The sequence below is a fragment of the Acytostelium subglobosum genome, assembly GCF_000787575.1.
Source record: "Acytostelium subglobosum LB1 DNA, scaffold: scaffold29, whole genome shotgun sequence".
NCBI lineage: Eukaryota > Evosea > Eumycetozoa > Acytosteliales > Acytosteliaceae > Acytostelium > Acytostelium subglobosum.
Window position 1 is genome coordinate 55196 of NW_012236504.1, and position 19660 is coordinate 74855.

Sequence of the window (19660 nt, forward strand, 5' to 3'; positions counted from 1 at the left end):
GTACAAACAACAAACAGGTCCTTCTAGAGGGGGCTAAAGGGGGTGGGCGAAGTACAATAGGGGCTTCGATAACTTTGAAAAACCATGAGCTTCAGCGGGAGAGGCAAACGGGGGTGTTGTTCCATTCGGCTCTGCCCTATTCACTATTGGGGGTGAATATCTGCCGAAGAGCTGGACGATCTATGGGCGTTTAGTGAATGAGTGGGAGGATAGAGTGGCTAAGTTTGGAGTGGATGTCCTTCCAATCAATCAGTAAGTAAACTATTCAGCCATTCATTCATTCAACCAGTTAAAGCACACATACATACACTCACACCTTCCATTCTCATTAGCTTATAACAACATCAACATCAATATCATCCATTCATTCAACTCATTCAAATCTTTCATATCATTCATTCATCAGATATATATTGAAGAGACGAGTGACAAAAGGAGATATATATATTATATAAGTAGGTGATATCATATGATATGTCGAGGGATTAGACCATGGTCTAAGGATTGAGGGCCTCAACTTCATCCACCCCTTCAGCAACAATGTTGACTGAATGACAGGCACCAACCCGTACACACACGACTGTTGCTTGTTGCTGTCAACACATCATCATTCATTCAAACACACAACTAACTAACCTTTCCCCTTTACCTACACACCCTTACATTACCTCAATCTTGGCAGATATAAACACACTTTCACACACACTTCACACGCTGACATCTCAATTATCTCACTTTATCATCTCATCTATTATCTAATATATTATAGACCGCACCCGCCCATTAACACTCACTCTATAATATATTCAATTGACGCGTGCGTGATATATCAAATAAGTCTTGTATTTCAATCCATCCATCCATCAATCCAACATCATATATATACATATCAAGGTGGTGAACATATATATAATAATACATGATAATATATCATTATCATACACTTGTTCACCTCAGTGTGTTTCAACAACAACAACAACAACATCATAATATCAACAACAACTACATAGATTAGATTGTTATTCTATTGCCCGCTGCCGCGGCATAATACCATTTGGCTAAATATCCTGCCGATTCAGAGAGAGAGAGATATAACATCATTCAATCCATATATTATATATATTATTTATTTAATTAATCAATCAATCAATCAATCATATCAATCCAAATCATTCAAACAACAAACAATCAATCAAACAATGGTATCCAATAATAATAATAATAATAATAATGATAAAGTAGAAGAGGATGTTGGTGATAATAAGTTAGAGGTTATTGGAGTACAAGTCGATTTGAATTCCAGTCAACCTAGGGTAGTGATGGTAAAGATGGTTGATCTGCTCAGTGATGATCCATACAGTCCTTCCAGGAGAATACCAGCCAACACAACATATAATGAGAATATCATATCATTGACACAAAGTCAAGTCGTTCCATTCCCCTTCATACCAGATCCTTCCAGTATTGTTGTTACCAAAGACAATCATCACCAGGAAACAACAACAACTACATTACAAACTCAACAATCAATATCATTATCAACACCATCTTCACCAACAGCTTCAGGGAAGGATACACCAACCTTTATTCGAAAGAATGGTAGACGATACAGTTTGACACCAATATTCCAATCTGCACCCACTTCGGATGCTGATCAATTAACAATCAATTGTTTGGAGGTGATCAAGGATGACCCTCTCACATTGGAGGACAATGTATCTCAACAAGTACCAGAGGATGGAGATGTCTCCACCTCCGCCCCCGCCACCACCAACAACAACAACTTCCTCCAAGTACCCAATCCCTCCCTGGATCAATCAAAGGACATGCCATCAATTAGATCAGCCAGCAACACCCTTCAAGTTCCAAAGGGTGTGTCAATGGCTTCATCACAGTATAAGGACCTGAGAAAGTCAACCAACTATGTGGACCTCCAGAATGCCTTCTCCTTGTGTGATTCGCACAGGGAAGAGATTGACAAGTTGCACTCTGACGAGAACTTTGAGCATAAGTTCACAGACTCTGATCCGACCCAAGAGTCCCAAGGGCCACCAGCATCGCCACAGCCGGGGCAGGCAACAGAGAAAGAGAAGCTGAAAGAATCCAATGTATTGTTTGGGCTCAATGCCTCACCATCAGTCGATTCACCTACAATGGACTTCTCATCGCCAACGTGGACACACTCACCAGTTCCCCATATTTCCTCGCCAATGATGGGTGCTTGGGCAACTGATGATGAGCAATCGCCAGTCATCGAGGGTGAGCGCAGGGTCGTCGCCGAGATGCTCGAGTCCAACCTCAACAGTCCGACCATGTGCCGTGTGGAGAAGATCCAGAAGAAGGAGAGGAGACACTTGTTCAATCTGAGGAAGAAGAACAAGCTGAGGAAGCAACAGCACGAGGAAGAGGAGAGATTAGAGCGAGAGCACGAGGCCACTCACGAGGATACATTGTCTGAAGAAGGGTATGTAACTTCCGTGCACATCTCAATTAACAAAGACTAACATATCCACCAACTTCAGACGACATACAATGAAGGTTATATCAGCCTTATTGAACAAACTATTCGATAAGAAGAAGTATAGCACATTGACCATATTCATGGGTCTGTCATTGTTGAACAGTATGTATTGCCATTCAAACAAAACAATGTCCAGGAATCATACTCACTCACTCACTCATTCATTCAATCAATCAATCAATCAATAGGTTACTACAAAGAACTTGTACTTAGGAGTTGGGAGCCAATGTCCAATCACTTGCTGTTGGAGGAAGCCTTGAGATACCAGAAGTTCTGTACGGCTTCTTATGGCAGGAAGTTGTACTTTGGACTGATGTCCAAGAGTACGTTGGGCAAGCTAAGAGGCGTACTTGGAACTGATAATGCCAATCTCAAGGTGATCAGAAAGCACACTGGTATCAAGAAGGAGGACATCATTGTATCCAAATGGTTCAGCTCAAAGTACAGTCCAGGCCACTTCATTGCCATCGATCACCAGACCAAGTCGGTGGTCCTATCGATCCGTGGCACATTCAATCATCTCGATGTCATCACTGACCTTGTTGCCAAGTCGTCCTTCTATAAGGGTCCAAAGAAGAACTGGCATCCAGGCTACATTCATCTGGGCATACTACTGTGTGCCCACAAGAAGCTGAAGGAGACGGAGGAGCTCCTTGTCAAGGCCATCCACTGTCATCCTGGCTACAGACTGATCGTCACTGGTCACAGCTTGGGCGCTGGCGTCGCCTCACTATTCACATTCTTGTTCTATGACAAGCACCCCCTAATACCCCTACATTGCTACTCGTTCGGCCCGCCCTGCATTCTCTCCTACGAGCTGGCCACTCACGAGGTCGTTCAGTCGCTTGTGAGCTCCTTTGCCATGAATGATGACCTCGTGCCACGTCTCTCATTCAACTCCTTATACTACCTGCGCGAGGTCCTAGACAACATCCTTTCTCAGAGTAAGACCAAGATGCAGCGTGGCTTCCAGATCGTGTCGGCGGGTGGTGGTCTGGGCGAGCGTCTGACCAAGAAGATCAGCAAGGTGCTCAAGGTGTCCCCGACCATCGACCTGTCGCACGTCGAGCATCATGACAGTGGCGAGGTGCACATGTTCCCACCTGGCAAGATGATGCGCATTGTCAAGATTAAGAAGGGAGTGTACGTGGCCGAGAAGGTCAGGAACCAATCCTTTGACAAGATCATCGTCTCATCCACAATGTTCACCGATCACATGCCTCAAAAGTACGAGAAGGGATTGGAGTCGGCCATTAGCAACATTGGCAATGTTGAGCTGATCACTCCGCCGCCCGACAGGCAGCCAGATGATGTTGTTCCTGGCAGCAACAACTTTGAGGGCATACCGACGTTCAGAGTCAGCGTTGAAAGCATGGGCAGTCTAAGCAGCTTCTCCAGTGGAGGTGGCTCCGGCAGCAACAGCAACAGCAACAGCACTACCAATAGCAATAGCAATAGTTCTGATGAAGGTCATTCCGATGTAGATGTAACCACTCCCATGGCATCACTTGTTCCAACCTCACTCAGAGCGTCATCCAGTGTAGTCAACACCCAACTTCCAAACGAATAGACAATACACCAATAAATATTATTGGCTGCAATGGATTACCAACCAAACATTGATTATTGTGACACATGTCTAATTTGCCCAGTGCAAAAACATGTCGTACCATCATCCTTTGAAAGCCAAGATGTAGTTTTGTGTTCGACGATAACTCGTTCATTCATTCAAAGTTACACAATGGATAGAGATAATAAGAATAGTATACATATAGTGTTTCACAATCGATTATTGTGTCGACGCATATTACAACATGTTAGTGACATTCATCGTCAATGGAGTAGTCCAACAACAACAACAACAACAACATCAAGGAAGAAGAATGATGATGATGGCAACCAAGTACCTTGTATAAAGTCAACTATCAAAGGTGCCAAACTTCATGCCAATGGCAATCTTGTTGAGATGTTGCGATACAATGCCACACAGATGTTCATCGAGGCATTTGACAGAGTCGCCATCAACTACCCCCACAACAACCAGTTGCTGATTCCAAGTGCAGTGCGTTACAACAATGCAACTGTATACAAACATCTATGTAAACATCCAAACATGTTGGTGGACCATAGAGTTGGCAAAGACCTTCTAGCCAACCTTTGTAAATATGGCAACCTGGACATACTCCAACAGTATCTCGCAATCAATGTCTATCGCCCTTTCCCAGTGGGCATAATGGAACATCTCCAGAAGGCCGTTGACACTGGAAATGATCAGTTTGTTCGACTGCTTCTCAAAGTACTGCACGAGGAGTCCTTTGACGTTACTCGCATATTGAAGGTGGCACTCTTACGATCGACAGTGTCCAACATGTTGGACAGTGTTCATTATATCATGGAGAGTGTTGTTCCATCCATCTCATTGAAGAAAGACGACAATTTTTTGTTGAAAATCTTCAATGATTGTCTGCTTCACTGTTCCAAAACAGGCAACGTCGACATGTTCAAAGTGTTTAGCTCATCTACTGTTGGCGCCCAACTACTGAAGGGTTGTGAACTTGGAAACATCATCGATCATGGCCACGAATCATTCATCAAGCACCTCTTTGATCATCATGTTGGCAACGACACCATCACCAAGATGTCCGAGAGGCACATTCGACAAGCAATGGAGAGGTCAACAACAAATGGATATGGAGGCGACTCAACAATGTCCACCGAGGTCATTCCCAATCCAAGTACCAAATCTAAGCCACCAGTCACACTGATGCAAGCGATCCACAATGATGACATTTTGGCCGTAGAGGAGTTGCTCATGCGCAATCGTGAAGGGATTGAGTTGGATGGACACACATGCCATAAAATGTCGGAGCCCATGGCAAGACTGCTCAGCAGTCCTCGAACACCTAAGCTGAACTTCTGCGACTCAATCATTAACATGGTGGAGGCAGTTCACAAATCAGGAAGCAACATCACCGTGGACATTGTGTGTCATTTCATTGATAATTGTGAACATTATGCAACAAACTACAATAGTGATGATGATGATGATGATGATGATGATGATGATGATGATGATGATGGATACTATGGGCATTTCATGGAAGCAATGATATTGGCCGCTAGATTCTCATTGAAGCTTATGAGCACACTCAAAGTTCGGTTCGATATCAGTTACAACATGCAATGTTTGGTCGAGGCACTTGAATCAAAGTGCCGCGAGACAATGGAGGTATTGTTTCAAGAATTAGATCCTGGTCAGATCGATGTCAGGAAGACAATATTCAATAGCATTAGTGAAGAGTCTGCATCATTGGAGGAGATCACATTCATTCTGGATCGCGTGGTTGAGATCAGGAATGACCCCATCATCTGTGAATATGTCATGTACAATGATGATGAGCATGTTATTGAACAAGTGATCAACATGTTTACTCCAGAGCAAATGAGTGACAAGGAGTTGAGTTCAATCATATCAATGGCAATGATGAACAACAAGCTACACATTGTAAAATTACTCCAACAACGATTCATATCGAATAGATCATCCAATACTCTTTTTCGTCCTGACCTCTGGACACTAATGGTCATGACTAAGGATAATGCATACAACACACTCGAGTACCACTTCAACTCATCGACATTCGCCAACATTCCAATAATACATCGATTGCGAACCATTCACCGAATCATGGACCTTGCTTATGAACATGGAATGACCAGAGTGGTCAACCTGTGCGCTGATCAGATCAAGGCCACCACCACGTCAACATCAATGGTTAAGCACACGTAAGTTCTTGAATCATGATCAATGCGTGTTATCTCAACTTACTTACTAACTCATTCATTCTCAAACAGACATAAAGATACAACAATGAATGACGTTCAAACAAGTTCAAGCAAGGAGTTGGAGACAGCGTTTCACACAGTGTTCAGAGATAGGAAGCTTGGAATGCTGATCATGGGACAGATCGAGGCGCAAAATGATTCAGAATGTGAGGATGGTATTCTAAAGATCAAGGGTGCACAGTTGTTCAACGATCGTTGCCTTGAAGATTTCATTCGTTATGGCGCATTAGAATGGTTCCACAAGGAGTACTCTACATCCACATTTGGAACAATCCCCAACTTAATATTCCTGGGCAGTGCAATGGAGTACGACTTGCGATGCATCAAGACCCTTTTGGCAAACCCCATGATGTCGTTTTATCGAGACCCAAGCACGAACTCATTCTTTTGGAACTTATCATCATGTTCCCATCCTGAATGGGAGTGGATGTTTGATCAGTTCATCATAATCACTTCTCCCCAGACATCAAATGTTGCCCTTGATGACAAGTTAATTTCAAATATCCGCCATCCATCATTCCTCCGCAAACTCATGGAATTGGATATCAAAGTCACACGTACAACAAATGAAGAGAATGAAGAGAGTGAAGAGAATGAGCAAATCAACAACATGACCAAGGGATGGCTCACCAAGCCCTGGGCTTTGGAGATGTTCCAACTACTGGAACAACACTCCTTCATAGGTGTGGAACTCCGCAATGGACTATTACTCAAAGCAGTTGAGCACGACATCAAATCAATCATTGTATATTGTATCGATCAACAATATATAACCAACTCATTGGAACTTCTAAAGCAATGTTGCCAGTTTGGACGAGTTGACCTCATGGACAAGCTACTTCCATTCCTTCCCAAGCCACAGTGCTCCACTCTGTTCAGACACTCCTTGCAACACGGTCATCTTGATATCATAGGAAAGATCCACTCTCTCTTTGTCCAATCATCCGGCAACGATTACCATATAGAATTTCTAGAGTTTCTCAAGATTCCTTTGGTCAGTGGTCACTTGGATGTTGTCAACTTTATACTGGATATCCGATCAAACTTTAATGACGATAAGTTAAAGACATTGAGACCATGTTTTATCAGTGGAATTGGCCCAAACATCATTTCTGTTGACTTGATCAAACGATTGATGACCATTCCCAAACTCACCTTCGACTTTGACAACCTGTTATCATTGGCAATCAAACATGGAAACAAGGATATGATCACATTTGCAATGAATGAGTGCTCTGAATCTTTGGTGTCAGGTAATCACCTTGAAAGTGCATTTCAAGTTGGTGATGTGAACACAGTCCGAGCGATCATCGACAGAGTGCCAAAGTTCACTATATACATGGATATCTTTCCCTCATTGTTCGAACACATTGGAGAACCCAACAGCAAAGTCACTGAGGATGTGATGATTGAGCTGGTAACCAAACTTACCAACATCGGGTTAAAGTTATATTTATCAAGAGTACTCTTAAAGGTGGCGTCCATGCCAGTGTCAGTGATCAAGATGGTGATCAAACATTTCACATTCGACAATGGTGAAATCTTGACCAGTAGCCTTTTGAGTGGGGCAATGGAGATCAGTGTCAAACGTGCTGATTTGGAAACAATAGATTATCTCATCCAACATATCATTTTGAAGAACAACAACTACAACAACAACAACGTGAGGATAAATGAGCTCATCAACTTGGAACATTGCAACACATCTGTATTGGAGTATCTGTTTGACAAAGGACACATCAGTGTGAATGACAACCATGATCAGTTGGCACGATTGATAGATTGGGCCTGCTCCAAAGGACACTTGGACATCATCAAGTGTGTTCATCAACGATGTGCCACACCATCACAACTTCAAAGACAACTCCCAACACTGGAACCAATTTTGAATGCATCCTGTATGAACCATCACCAAGTCATCAGTTATCTGTTTGAAGGTAATGATTCTCCATTCCAACGATCACAGGTCAAGATGGACATGATACCATTGCTCCAAGCTGTCAGATACCAAGCTATCAAATATTATGGCAATCTAAACATCATAGAGATATGTGATCGATTGTTGTCCAGTATGTCAATAGACCAGATCACTGGTGGAAGTGGAGTCAAGAGACGAATACATGAAGACCATGATGCCAACACTACTCTATCAATCAAGGCAGCAAGGATCCAATCAACTTAATCATCCACACGTAAGCAATGAATAAATGAATGTCTACTCTTAGTTGGTTTGGTTGTATTGATTTATTCAAGACATGCCAGTCTCCATCTCTATCTAACATATCATCAAAATGGCTGGAAGGTAGATGAAGCCAGACAACAGAAGGTTTGTTTGAGTTTGTAGGAATATTGTTGGGGATATTCGTCGGAGTTGGATCCTTGTGACGGCATTGCCAATCATGAGCTCAAAATGGAGAACGGTCGGCGGCATAAGACGAAGGAAATTCTTGACATCTAGTTTGTTGCCTCCAGTCCAGGTCAATCTCGACACATTTGGTCCAATAATAGATGGGTCCAATCGTTGCTTATAACCTTCTAACCTAAGATCTGTGACAGAGTTTGGAATATCACATTTCTTCAATGGACAATCATACTGATCCAAAGTTAGTGATGTAATATTTGTTGGTGTATTTCCAAGGTGCCACAGTTCTTGGTGCGAGCTACTTTTAGAGAATTGTATTCTCAACGACTGAAGGCCATCGGGAGTTGAGACGGGCTGTTGACAATTACTGATTGCCAACTTCTTGAGTGATGATGACGATTGTGACAAGTCAAGAGGATGGGACTGAAACCCTCTAACAATCATCACCGCAACCAACTCTTCCAGTACCGGGAAGCGAGATAATGTAATGTCGATAAGCTCTTTTGAATAGACGGAGTACATAGTAAGCTTGAGCAGACGGGGAAAGACCAGATTGGACAATATGTTTGTTACAAGACATTGTCTGGAGAGGTTCAATATTTCCAAGGTTTCATGATCTTGGCTCAAGTCATAGGTTGGTGTGTTCAAGCTGAGGTCAGTGATGCTTGATGGAAGCTTTCCGATATAGCGACAAAGCATGAGTGTTGTGATCGAGGGCGGAAGTATCGCATTCTGTGTACCTCCATAATGTGTGATGACCAATGTCTTGAGTCGTGTTAGGCTAGTCAGGTCTAGTCCAGGATGGAAGATATAGCCAACGTAGATTTTGAGTGAGGTCAATGACAGTGGAAGATGACTAGTATCTCCCTGTCGATAATCTTGTGGCCCATAATCATCAATTCGCGCGGGGTACTGATTGAATACTAGAGAGCTGATGGGTACATGTCGTAACGCTGGCACCAGCAATCCGGTCATCAGTTGGTATTCAATCAAGTGTGGCGCATCGTTACGAGTTCTCAATTTCTCAAAGAAGGGAGTGGCATTGTTCCAGAACTCCTGGTCGAATGGTGTCTCTTGGCAATCCATGAAGGTAATGCTAAAGATGTGCGGCTCGCTCAACACTTTATCCATCCAACTACAGTAATCCTCGTCCTCCGTGTTGTCATACTTATCTATCATATCGAGGGTCGTAAACATGTAAGTATGTATGTATGATTACCTTAACAATTAAATGATATGTACATTCATAACATACTATACAGGATGTAGCGATTATAGAATTTGGACCTTCTTTCTTGAGACGAATGAATGAGTATTGATACGCCATTTGTTGGTCGTACTATTTCTTCAAAGCTATCATCAATCATCTGTTTGTAAGAGTGAAGTGAAGTTGCTATCTTGATCTTGTCATTCCTCTCGGGGACCAGCATTTCTTGTTTGAAACGGCAATATACATATCTATATTCAAACCATCTCTTGCACACCAATGTCAATATCAATCGATCACCATTGTCATCAAGATACTCAACAATATGTTTCAATATTATCAGTGGAAATTGAGAGAACTCCATTCATTATCTAATCTCTATTATCTGTACACTCTTATAAATGTTGTTGAATAAATGAATGAACGAATTAACCTGTTTGGTTTTGATTGATTGACAGGTAGTGATCAGTAGGGTGCATGTTTGGACACCAGTTCACATCTAACCTAAGTCATACACTACACTATACCTATACATATATTCACATAGTTCAGTTCAGTTCAGTTTATCAGAATGAACAAACAAATAATCTATACAATCATAGCAGCGGTGTTTGATGATGCGTCTCAATCACTCAAGTTTAAAATAGACTTGGCATTGGTGAGCAAGGTATTCTTTGATGTTGTATCTCTCAAGCACTTCAATCATATATTCATTAATGGAGTATGTCACCATACTACACATCTTCGACCAAACTGCAGGAGGAATATCAAGGATCTGGTCATGCACTTGCAATCTCCACATTGTATTCTGAAACATCTGCTCTCGGTCACAATTGAACAGAGTATACTGTATCACAAACCGTCATTTGAGGATCTTCTCAATAATGGTTCATCACTCTTCCATGCCACCGAGAGTCTGATAATCATAATGGCATTCCCAAACAGAGTTGACAATATAGTCCAATTCCTTGTGACATGCTTTGGCAACTGTGAACATAACCGAAACACTTCTTTGCGACACTTGAAGATCAATTATCTGGATCAACATGTCTCCGTCATGATGTTTGAGAAGTTGATCAAAGGTAACTTTCCGTTTCAACATATCTCCTCACTCGACATCATCTATTCTCCAGCCTCAAGACATCAACAAAACTTGACAAATCAATCAAACACATGTACTCTACAGAGCATCGCGGACATTAATATATCTTTACCTCAACTTGTAAGTTATCAATCTTATCATATGGACCAATTGGAAGTGTTCTGCGCTCCCAGTCTACTCTACTACAACTCACAACATTGATCCTGGGCAGATCAATTGGTCATCGACAGAACTTCATGAAGTCATTCTTTTATCTTGAGGAACCAAAGGCCTTCTTCCAGTCGCTCGCCCAGAACCAAGTTCTTCAAAGATTGGAACTATTCCTATTCAATCAAACTGGATTCAATGATTACAAGGAGTACTTTTTCGACTACCTGCAGGGCAACAGCTCCCTGAACACACTGGCACTGGGATTCATCAGAAACCCAACATATCTCAACATCATCGCCTCCAAGCACAACATCAAACGTCTTCAGATCTCGATGAATGAGCACATGGATTTCCCAGCCGTCAGATCATTGGTATTGTCCTCCAGAGAGGACAGCAATGTCTACTCCCAACTGGTGGCCATCAAAGAGAATCACGGAAAAATACGTTGTGGACTGGAATCACTTACACTCAAGTTCTATCAATCGTTCCACACATCATATATCAAAATCATTGAGAACCTGCCATCTCTCTGTATTATCATTGACACCCTCAGGTACCTTCGTATTGAGCTGCCACCATATCACAGTCATATAGACAACTACGACAAACTCTTTTGGAACTTTGGTCAGTTCTCAAGAGGCACATTGGAATGCCTGCACCTTGTGGCCACAGAAGAGTATTTTAACTTTGATTTCCTCATTGCATCTGTCCAATATGTACCGACGTCTTCAAACGATGGGCCAGGCGCTGGTTCTCTCAAAATGATCATAATTGACATTTATGATGGCAACCTCCTCAGAAGAACACCTCCAGATTTTGGAAGCTACAGTTTGGTCGATAGCTCGATCCATTATTGCAAGACTGATACCAGTACTTACTTCACGCGATTGAAACTGTTGACCAATCTGCAACAGGAGACTCCATTATCCATGCCATTGCTAGATGAAAATGATGAGATATTCTGGGATGGAAACGAGATATTTCTAAACGAATTGGAATCAGATAACCACCAGTTCCAAGCTGGAGAGCGCTACGTCTACGAGCATGAGGACGAGTTTGAAGAATTGGAATCATATGGTTGTGTGTTTTCAGATTAAACAAGTTGGCAACTCAATCAATAACAACCTTCCCACTTGTGCCTTTGATATCTGTTTGATTTATTGATTCAAAGCCTGCCATGATGTCTTGATTTGTTCCAATGTGTATCCATTAAACAAAGTGACTGGAGATGGACCAAGTCGATGAAGCCAGACCGCAGGAGGTCTGTTTGAGTTTGTAGGAATAGTGTTTGGGATATTCGTCGGAGTTGGAACCATGTCTTGTCAATCATGATATAAAGATGGAGGATGGTTGTCGGAATATGTTGAAGGAAATGCCCGACAACTTGTTTGTTGCCTGCGCGCCATGTCAACTTCGACACATTGGGACCAATAATACTAGCTGGGTTCAATCGTTGTTGATAACATTCGAGCTTCAAGTCTGTCACAGAGTGTGGAATATCTCCTTTCTTCAATAGATAAACATCATACATAAACAAGACCAGTTCTGTAATACCTTTTGGTGAAACGCCATTGTGCCACAGTTCTTGGTTTGGCAAATTACGTTTAGAGAAATGTACGCTCAATGTCTGAAGGCAATTGGGAGCCAAGATGGGCTGGTGGCAATTGGTGATTGTCAACTTCTTGAGAGGAGATGATGATAGAGTGAAGTCCAAAGGTTGGGACTGGCGCCATCCAACAGTCATCACAGCTTTAAACTCTTCCAGTGCCGGGAAGAGTGATAATGTAAATATATCTTCCAGCAATTTTGAATCGACAGAGAATACAGTGAGCGAACGTAGATGGGAAAAGACCAGTTTGGATAGTATGTTTGTTTCGAGACAATGTTTGGAGATGTCCAGTTTCTCCAAGGTTTGGTGATCGTTGCTCAGATCATAGGTCAGGGTGTCCAAGTTGAGCTCAGTGACGCTTGGTGGAAGCTTTCCCAACGGCTCTACAACACCGCGCCCAATCAAGAGCGTGGTAAGTGAGGGTGGAAGTATCGCATACTTAGTAAGCTGAGTGCCGCCATAATATGTGATGCTCAATGTCTTGAGTCGCGTGAGCCTGGACAGGTCGAGTCCAGGTTGGAAGTTATAGTCATTGTTGACTTTGAGTGTGGTCAATGACAGTGGAAGATGACTCGGATCTCCTAGTCGATTTCCCATTACCTCATAATCTTCATCTTGCATGATGTACTGATAGAACGATAGAGAGGTGATTGGTAGCACTCGTAATGCTGGCACCAGCAATCCAGACACCAGTTTGTATTCTATCTTGTGTGGCGCATCGTTGCGGGTACTCAATTTCTCAAAGAAGGGAGCTGCTTTGGTCCAGAACTCCTGGTCGAAAGGCATCTCATTGCAATCCATGAAGGTAATGCTCAAGATGTGCGGCTCGCTCAACACTTCATCCATCCAATAGTCGTCGTCTTCTATACCTGACCATCGATATTATTGATAAGTATATATATGTATGGTTGTATTGTTATTCATGAATAACATACCAAACAAGATGTAACGATCATAGCCAAATTGATCATGTTCTACATCCGAATGAATGAGTATGGATACGCCTTTTGATAGGATCGCTTCGAAGCTATCACCAATCATCTGTTTGTAAGAGTGAAGTGAAGTTGCTATCTTTGTCTTGTCCTTCATCTTGACCATCATTGTTTGTTTGAAGTGGCAATATACATGTCTATATTCATACCATCTCTTGCACACCAATGTCAATATCAATCGATCAACATTGTCATCAAGATACTCAACAATCTGTTTCAATATAGTCAGTGGAAGTTGAGTGAACTCCATTCATTATCTAATCTCTATTATCTGTACACAATTATATGTTGTTGTTTGACAAAATGAAAGTGTGTGAAGGGCAAGGGTTGAGATGTTCTCTAAAAGTGACAAAGTTAGAATATTTCTGACTTTCATTCACATTCACATACTCGTTCACATAACAGGTAACAGATAATAACAAACAATGGGACAACTACTATGCTATCCTGTTGATAAAGCATATAATATCAATGGAAAGAAGTACATATGCTCAAGATTGTTGGCCGAAGGTGGATTCTCTTTCGTCTACTTGGTCAAAGGTATGTTTGATATTATTGTACGAATGAATGAATGAATGAGGTGACTGACAGACTTGTAACCAACATAACATAACATAGATGCCTCGGGAAGAAGATATGCATTGAAGTCAATGCTATGCCAAACAGCAGAGTCTGAACAGGTTGCAAATAGGGAGATACAGGTGTTTAATAAGTTCAATCATCCGAATATATTGAGATTAATTGATCATTCAGTTTGCAAGTCTCACAAGGTACAGGGTGCAAAGGAATACAACATGTTGATGCCATTCTATAAGGATGGTTCACTTCAAGATGTATTGGATCGTCAGCGAACTGTAAATGGAAAGGATTACACCATCAGTATTTATAATGAGCACCAACTGCTCACTACATTCCGTCAGATATTAGATGCCATCGCTCAGTTCCATCATTGTGATCCACCTCTAGCTCACAGGGATATCAAGGTAACTACCCTCACTCAATCATTCGATCACTTAATCAATCACTCACTCAATCAATCATAACAACATAGCCCGGCAATGTATTATTAAGTGATGAGAAGAAGCCAGTGTTGATGGACTTTGGCTCGACTACACAGGCAAGGATAAGGGTCACATCAAGGAAACAAGCGTTGGAGGTACAGGAGGAAGCAGACCAACATTCAACACCACTGTACAAGGCACCAGAGCTATTTGATGTGGCCTCAGATTGTAATCTGGACGAACGAACAGATATTTGGGCATTGGGATGTCTTCTCTATGCAATGTCATTCAATCGATCACCTTTTGAATCATCAATGGACAACAACTCTGGCAGTGTGGCACTGTCAGTTCTCAGTGGCAGAGTGGACATCCCGGCCTCACATTCCTTCTCCAACGAGCTCATTCAACTGATACGCAGCATGCTGTCACTGAACCCTCAAGAGCGACCATTCATCGACAATGTCATTCAACAAGTGGATGCGATGCTTTAGGAGTGGACCACCCGCGATCACCTCAACCAACAATCAATGTATCATACAGGTCGAATGTAATATACTCTTTATTATTCATGTATATCATCCATAGTTGTACACTTCAGTTCCCCCACTCAATGGTCCCGTTGGCGTCTGCTGTTGCTGTGGCTGTTGCTGCGACTGTGATTGGGACTGTGATTGTGGTGCACTATTATTGGCGACGCCAGAGAAGAACTGTGGCAGGCTCTGGCCCTGACCTTGGACCTGACCCTGGTTCTGGCTCTGGCTCAAACCAGACTGTGCCTGAGGTTGTTGGGGAGTTGTGGCACCACCACCCTGTCCCGGCTGAGTGCAATTGATACCCTGCCCACTGGTGTTGCCGCCACCGCCCTGCTGCCCAATCACTTTGGCCTGCTGCAACTGCTGCAGTTGGAAGTTATCGTTTACGATTGGCGCAGCGCTGGCGTTGTGGACGCCAGGAGGTGGCGTGCAAGGATAGTATAGATGATGCGGATCAAACACATACTGTGGACTGTTGCTAGTGCTGCTGCCACTGCTGAACAGGACGGGCTCGAAGCTGCCCTTGTTCATGTATCTCGAGTACAGGAAGTTGGGGTCGGATGGCGCCAGACTGGAGGACAGCACTGGCACGATATGATAGTCCTCATAGGTCCTGAAGCCTGGTTGGCTCAGCTTGGGAGACTGTATCGTATTGTTGGACAATGATGACGATGGCGACATGTCATACGGCTCAGAATGGTGTCGACTAAATATATGTTGTTGCTGCTGTTGCTGTTGCTGTTGGTGCTGTGGCTGCAGCATTGGTAGGCCGTCAGCGCTGTTGAACACACTTGTGCTGCCCGGAGTGGTGGTGGTGGAGCTGCCGCCGCCGGGCACGCCTGGCGAGGTGGGTGGCACGTAGGCGCCGGTCTTGGACAGGACGTTGGGCTCGCTGTTGGACATGTTCTTGCGCTTCAGATTGATGAGGTTGTGGGAGAATCCAGTCATGCTGCGCTTGAGTGGATTGAGGTTGGACAGTTGCTTCGGGCTCGACATGGGGTTGGGCACCGATTGGTTGGCAGCCTGATGCGGGCTAAGTTGTAATTGTTGCTGCTGTTGCTGCTGAGGATGGTACAGCATTTGCTGGTTGGCACCATTCGCGTAGAACATATGTGGCGAGGTGCAGTTCGATGGAATGTCCTTGCGTGTGAGTGGAGGCGAGTTGGCAGGGTCCTGGTTGTTGGGGACCATGCCCATGTGTTGATATGGAGGGGTATTGTATTCGACGGATATTCTGCGATTGATGTTGGGGTGCCCGACAACATTGGCCACGCCAGGTGGCAACAGTAGCAGTTGATGTTGATTTGGATGTTGTTGAGGCGAGTATAGGTATGGGTGGGGCTTGGACATTGTTGGCGAGGGCACTGACACCAGGGATGCCTCGTCCAGTGGTGGACCCATCTGATGGTGGGCGTATATATTGAGGCCATGGGTGGGCGGAGTCAGGCAGTCAGAGTGCGGTGACGTGCTCATGAGGAATGAGTTCTGATGGCTGAGTGTTGGCGAGCAGAACATCTTGGGCTGGAAGAATGTGTATCCATTGTTGCCTCCACCGCCACCGCCATTGTTGCTGATTGATAGTCCATCGATGTTTGGACTTGATGTTGGCGTGCTCAGGCCATATGTCTTGATCGATAATAGACCATCGCCAGAGTCTGCCAAATTGTTGACATTGATTCCATTGTGCACAACCAAGTTGGCATTGCTCATATTGTTGTTATTGTTGTTGTTGTTGTTGTTTCCATGTTGCTTGGAGTTGGAGTTGGATACTGATATAGTCTTGGAAGAGGACGATGAAGGAGATGATGTGATGTTACCAGGTGTGGTTGAAGTTGCAGTGGCGTTGGCTTGGGGCTTGACCTTCTTCTCCCTCTTCTTCCTTGGCAGGTCATAACAAGTATGACCAATGTCTTGCTTCATACATCTCGTACAAGGTCTTTGCTGATCGCATGCCACCTTTGAGTTCCTACAGTTAAGACAAGCTCTTCTAACTCGTTTGATCATTCTCGTCTATATATATCTTCTTTGGGTCAATATTATTGATTGATTGATTTGTTGATTGAGTGAGTGAGTGATGGACGTTGATCAATTGAATGAATGGATACTTACTTAAAATTACAAGGGTTATAATGTCCAGGTAGAATGGACTGATTGATGGATTGATTGATGGATTGATTGATGGTATTATTTCTGGATGTAGTTCCAAAGGTCTGTCGAATGATTAATGATTAATAAAATATTATTGTTGACTTAAAAGATCATTGTAAATGGACTAAACAGGAAGAGTCAGAGATATTAGTCATCACCATTCAGGCAGCATTCATGAATGGAGTAATAATAGTTATTATTAGTATTGGATGTGGATTGATTAATTGATTGATTGATTGATTGATGAAAGGATGATTGGATAGATAGATGGATAGGGTAGACTAAGGAATGCATCATAATAATGTCCAAGATCATGATGGACATGGGGAAGGGTGTATGTGTGTGTGCTCCACATCATCATGCCAAAAGTGATATATGATTGATGGACTGATGGACTAATGGATGGATGTCAGGTGTTCTGTCTGGATGATTGATTGATCCACACACACTCTAAATTGAAAGACATCGTCTTGCTTGGACGAGTGGTGCGTGTGATGTGTGTTAAGTGTGATTGATTGATTGATTAAGTGAGTGGTGTGATGTCAGATGTGTGGATTGGACTCAGCTGACATACTCCCTCCCTCCTCACTCTCTATACTATATGTGTGATGTGTGTTTGTGAAGTCACTGAAGGATCTTAGATACACACACACCACATCTTGACTCTTTGTCATCAGTCAGTCATTATTTCAATGAAGTCATGTAATGATGGTCGACCACCAACCACATCACTCTTCACTATCATCCACACACAACATGTCATGTCAGATTGTGTTTGAATGGATGGATAGTGATGTCTATGTTGTAGACTACCCCTTTTTTTTTGATGCTCCTCCCTCCTTGATCCTCCTACTCTTACTCCATAAGCAGTAGCATTACTGATTGATTGATTGATTGATTAAGTACGAGTGTATATATCAATCGTACTTGCTGATGATGATGATCATCACCACCTATTTGATTCATCGTATTAATTTAGTTGAACTTAGAATTAATATTTGTTTGTTTGTTTGATTGATTAATTGATTGATTGATTGATTGATTGACAAATGGTTTGAATTGAATGGATAATAAACATGTCTTTTGGTATTGTTATTGATGCAATTCAACACCTCCACTTAAAATTAACACACATGGAAAGACGTCTGATTGGTGCTTGCTGATGACATTGAAGGTCATTCATTCATTCATTGATGGTCACCACACAGTCACACACAAATACGATAACACTCTATCGATCTCTGATTGCTCTACAGTCCTGTCTAGAGTGTCACGTGGTGTCAATGTCGATCCAACCATGTACATGAGTTACATCCATGTATGCAACTGTTTGAATGTTTGTTTGAATGTGATTGATATGTTCCACTCAATCGACTCTTGATTTTGTTGGCTCCTTGAACATGCGATGAATTGGACAATCGCTGCTACTTAAGTTGTGTGTGACTTGTGTGTGAGGTCATCGGCATCTACATCATCTACATTGATCCACATTATCCACATCTTCCACATCATCCACGTCAGCGGGGGCAGGCCTACACACATCACAGGGTACAGGTATTGACCCCATCATCCATCAACATCATATGATTGATTGATTGATCATACATACACACCACACAACAGTATGTATGTATGTATGTGATACCATTCAATCAATCAATCAAAGATGGAATACCCAGTTCTGATCATTCCTGTCCAAGTTCTTGTATCTTAATATCTCTTTGATACCTGCATCCACCTCTGCATTATACATCTCCAATTTCTTTGAGTCGGTCACTGCTCTATTCAATCTAAAGTCTATTGTTATTGTTGTCATTCATTGATTAATTGATTGATTGATTGTTAGGTCAATAAGTTATTCAGTGAGTCGTTCAGTCAGTTTCAGAACTATGGCCTACCTTCTTTGACAAGTGCAAGCAATCTATCTCTGCTCCTCGATGGATATGTTGGAAGGTTTCTAATTAGGAACCTATATTTATGAATCATTATTGACATCTTTGTATTATATTATATAATATTATATTATATTTGTATCTATCTTAGTGTGATGATGATCAAAAGATTACATGTTAGGTCTACCATGCTGAACTGAGTTGGTGATGAATACTAAAAATATTAATTAAAATCAATTTGTTTTGTCAAACAATCAAAAAAACGAATGATTCGTCAAATGATTTGAAATCAATCGA

At 42.5% G+C, this 19660-nt stretch overlaps 9 protein-coding genes across 9 annotated transcripts; 5 read left to right on the plus strand and 4 right to left on the minus strand.

Annotated features, from left to right (window-relative positions):
- Positions 1 to 1319: 1319 nt before the first annotated feature.
- Positions 1320 to 4091, plus strand: SAMD00019534_107870 (hypothetical protein; the record flags this gene model as incomplete). Its single annotated transcript, XM_012893816.1, has 4 exons — positions 1320 to 1461; positions 1561 to 2464; positions 2523 to 2623; positions 2710 to 4091. The coding sequence occupies 4 exons, from the start codon at positions 1320 to 1322 to the stop codon at positions 4089 to 4091; spliced, it is 2529 nt and encodes an 842-aa protein (XP_012749270.1).
- A 348-nt stretch (positions 4092 to 4439) lies between these two features.
- Positions 4440 to 4616, minus strand: SAMD00019534_107880 (hypothetical protein; the record flags this gene model as incomplete). Its single annotated transcript, XM_012893817.1, has 1 exon — positions 4440 to 4616. The coding sequence occupies one exon, from the start codon at positions 4614 to 4616 to the stop codon at positions 4440 to 4442; it is 177 nt and encodes a 58-aa protein (XP_012749271.1).
- Positions 4617 to 4754: 138 nt separating this feature from the next.
- SAMD00019534_107890 (hypothetical protein) lies at positions 4755 to 8549 on the plus strand (the record flags this gene model as incomplete). The annotated part of the gene is made up of 2 exons (XM_012893818.1): positions 4755 to 6307; positions 6377 to 8549. The coding sequence occupies 2 exons, from the start codon at positions 4755 to 4757 to the stop codon at positions 8547 to 8549; spliced, it is 3726 nt and encodes a 1241-aa protein (XP_012749272.1).
- Positions 8550 to 9663: 1114 nt separating this feature from the next.
- Positions 9664 to 10041, plus strand: SAMD00019534_107900 (hypothetical protein; the record flags this gene model as incomplete). Its single annotated transcript, XM_012893819.1, has 3 exons — positions 9664 to 9796; positions 9871 to 9930; positions 9992 to 10041. 3 exons carry the CDS (start codon positions 9664 to 9666, stop codon positions 10039 to 10041), a joined length of 243 nt encoding a protein of 80 aa, XP_012749273.1.
- A 1233-nt stretch (positions 10042 to 11274) lies between these two features.
- SAMD00019534_107910 (hypothetical protein) lies at positions 11275 to 12285 on the plus strand (the record flags this gene model as incomplete). The annotated part of the gene is made up of 1 exon (XM_012893820.1): positions 11275 to 12285. One exon carries the CDS (start codon positions 11275 to 11277, stop codon positions 12283 to 12285), a length of 1011 nt encoding a protein of 336 aa, XP_012749274.1.
- A 112-nt stretch (positions 12286 to 12397) lies between these two features.
- On the minus strand, positions 12398 to 13898 carry SAMD00019534_107920 (hypothetical protein; the record flags this gene model as incomplete). The annotated part of the gene is made up of 3 exons (XM_012893821.1): positions 12398 to 12506; positions 12718 to 13666; positions 13733 to 13898. 3 exons carry the CDS (start codon positions 13896 to 13898, stop codon positions 12398 to 12400), a joined length of 1224 nt encoding a protein of 407 aa, XP_012749275.1.
- A 316-nt stretch (positions 13899 to 14214) lies between these two features.
- SAMD00019534_107930 (hypothetical protein) lies at positions 14215 to 15281 on the plus strand (the record flags this gene model as incomplete). The annotated part of the gene is made up of 3 exons (XM_012893822.1): positions 14215 to 14329; positions 14408 to 14772; positions 14841 to 15281. The coding sequence occupies 3 exons, from the start codon at positions 14215 to 14217 to the stop codon at positions 15279 to 15281; spliced, it is 921 nt and encodes a 306-aa protein (XP_012749276.1).
- Positions 15282 to 15365: 84 nt separating this feature from the next.
- On the minus strand, positions 15366 to 17243 carry SAMD00019534_107940 (hypothetical protein; the record flags this gene model as incomplete). The annotated part of the gene is made up of 1 exon (XM_012893823.1): positions 15366 to 17243. The coding sequence occupies one exon, from the start codon at positions 17241 to 17243 to the stop codon at positions 15366 to 15368; it is 1878 nt and encodes a 625-aa protein (XP_012749277.1).
- Positions 17244 to 19131: 1888 nt separating this feature from the next.
- On the minus strand, positions 19132 to 19463 carry SAMD00019534_107950 (hypothetical protein; the record flags this gene model as incomplete). The annotated part of the gene is made up of 2 exons (XM_012893824.1): positions 19132 to 19211; positions 19370 to 19463. Coding segments are annotated over 2 exons (174 nt in total), but the record flags the coding sequence as incomplete, so codon positions are not given.
- Positions 19464 to 19660: the final 197 nt, after the last annotated feature.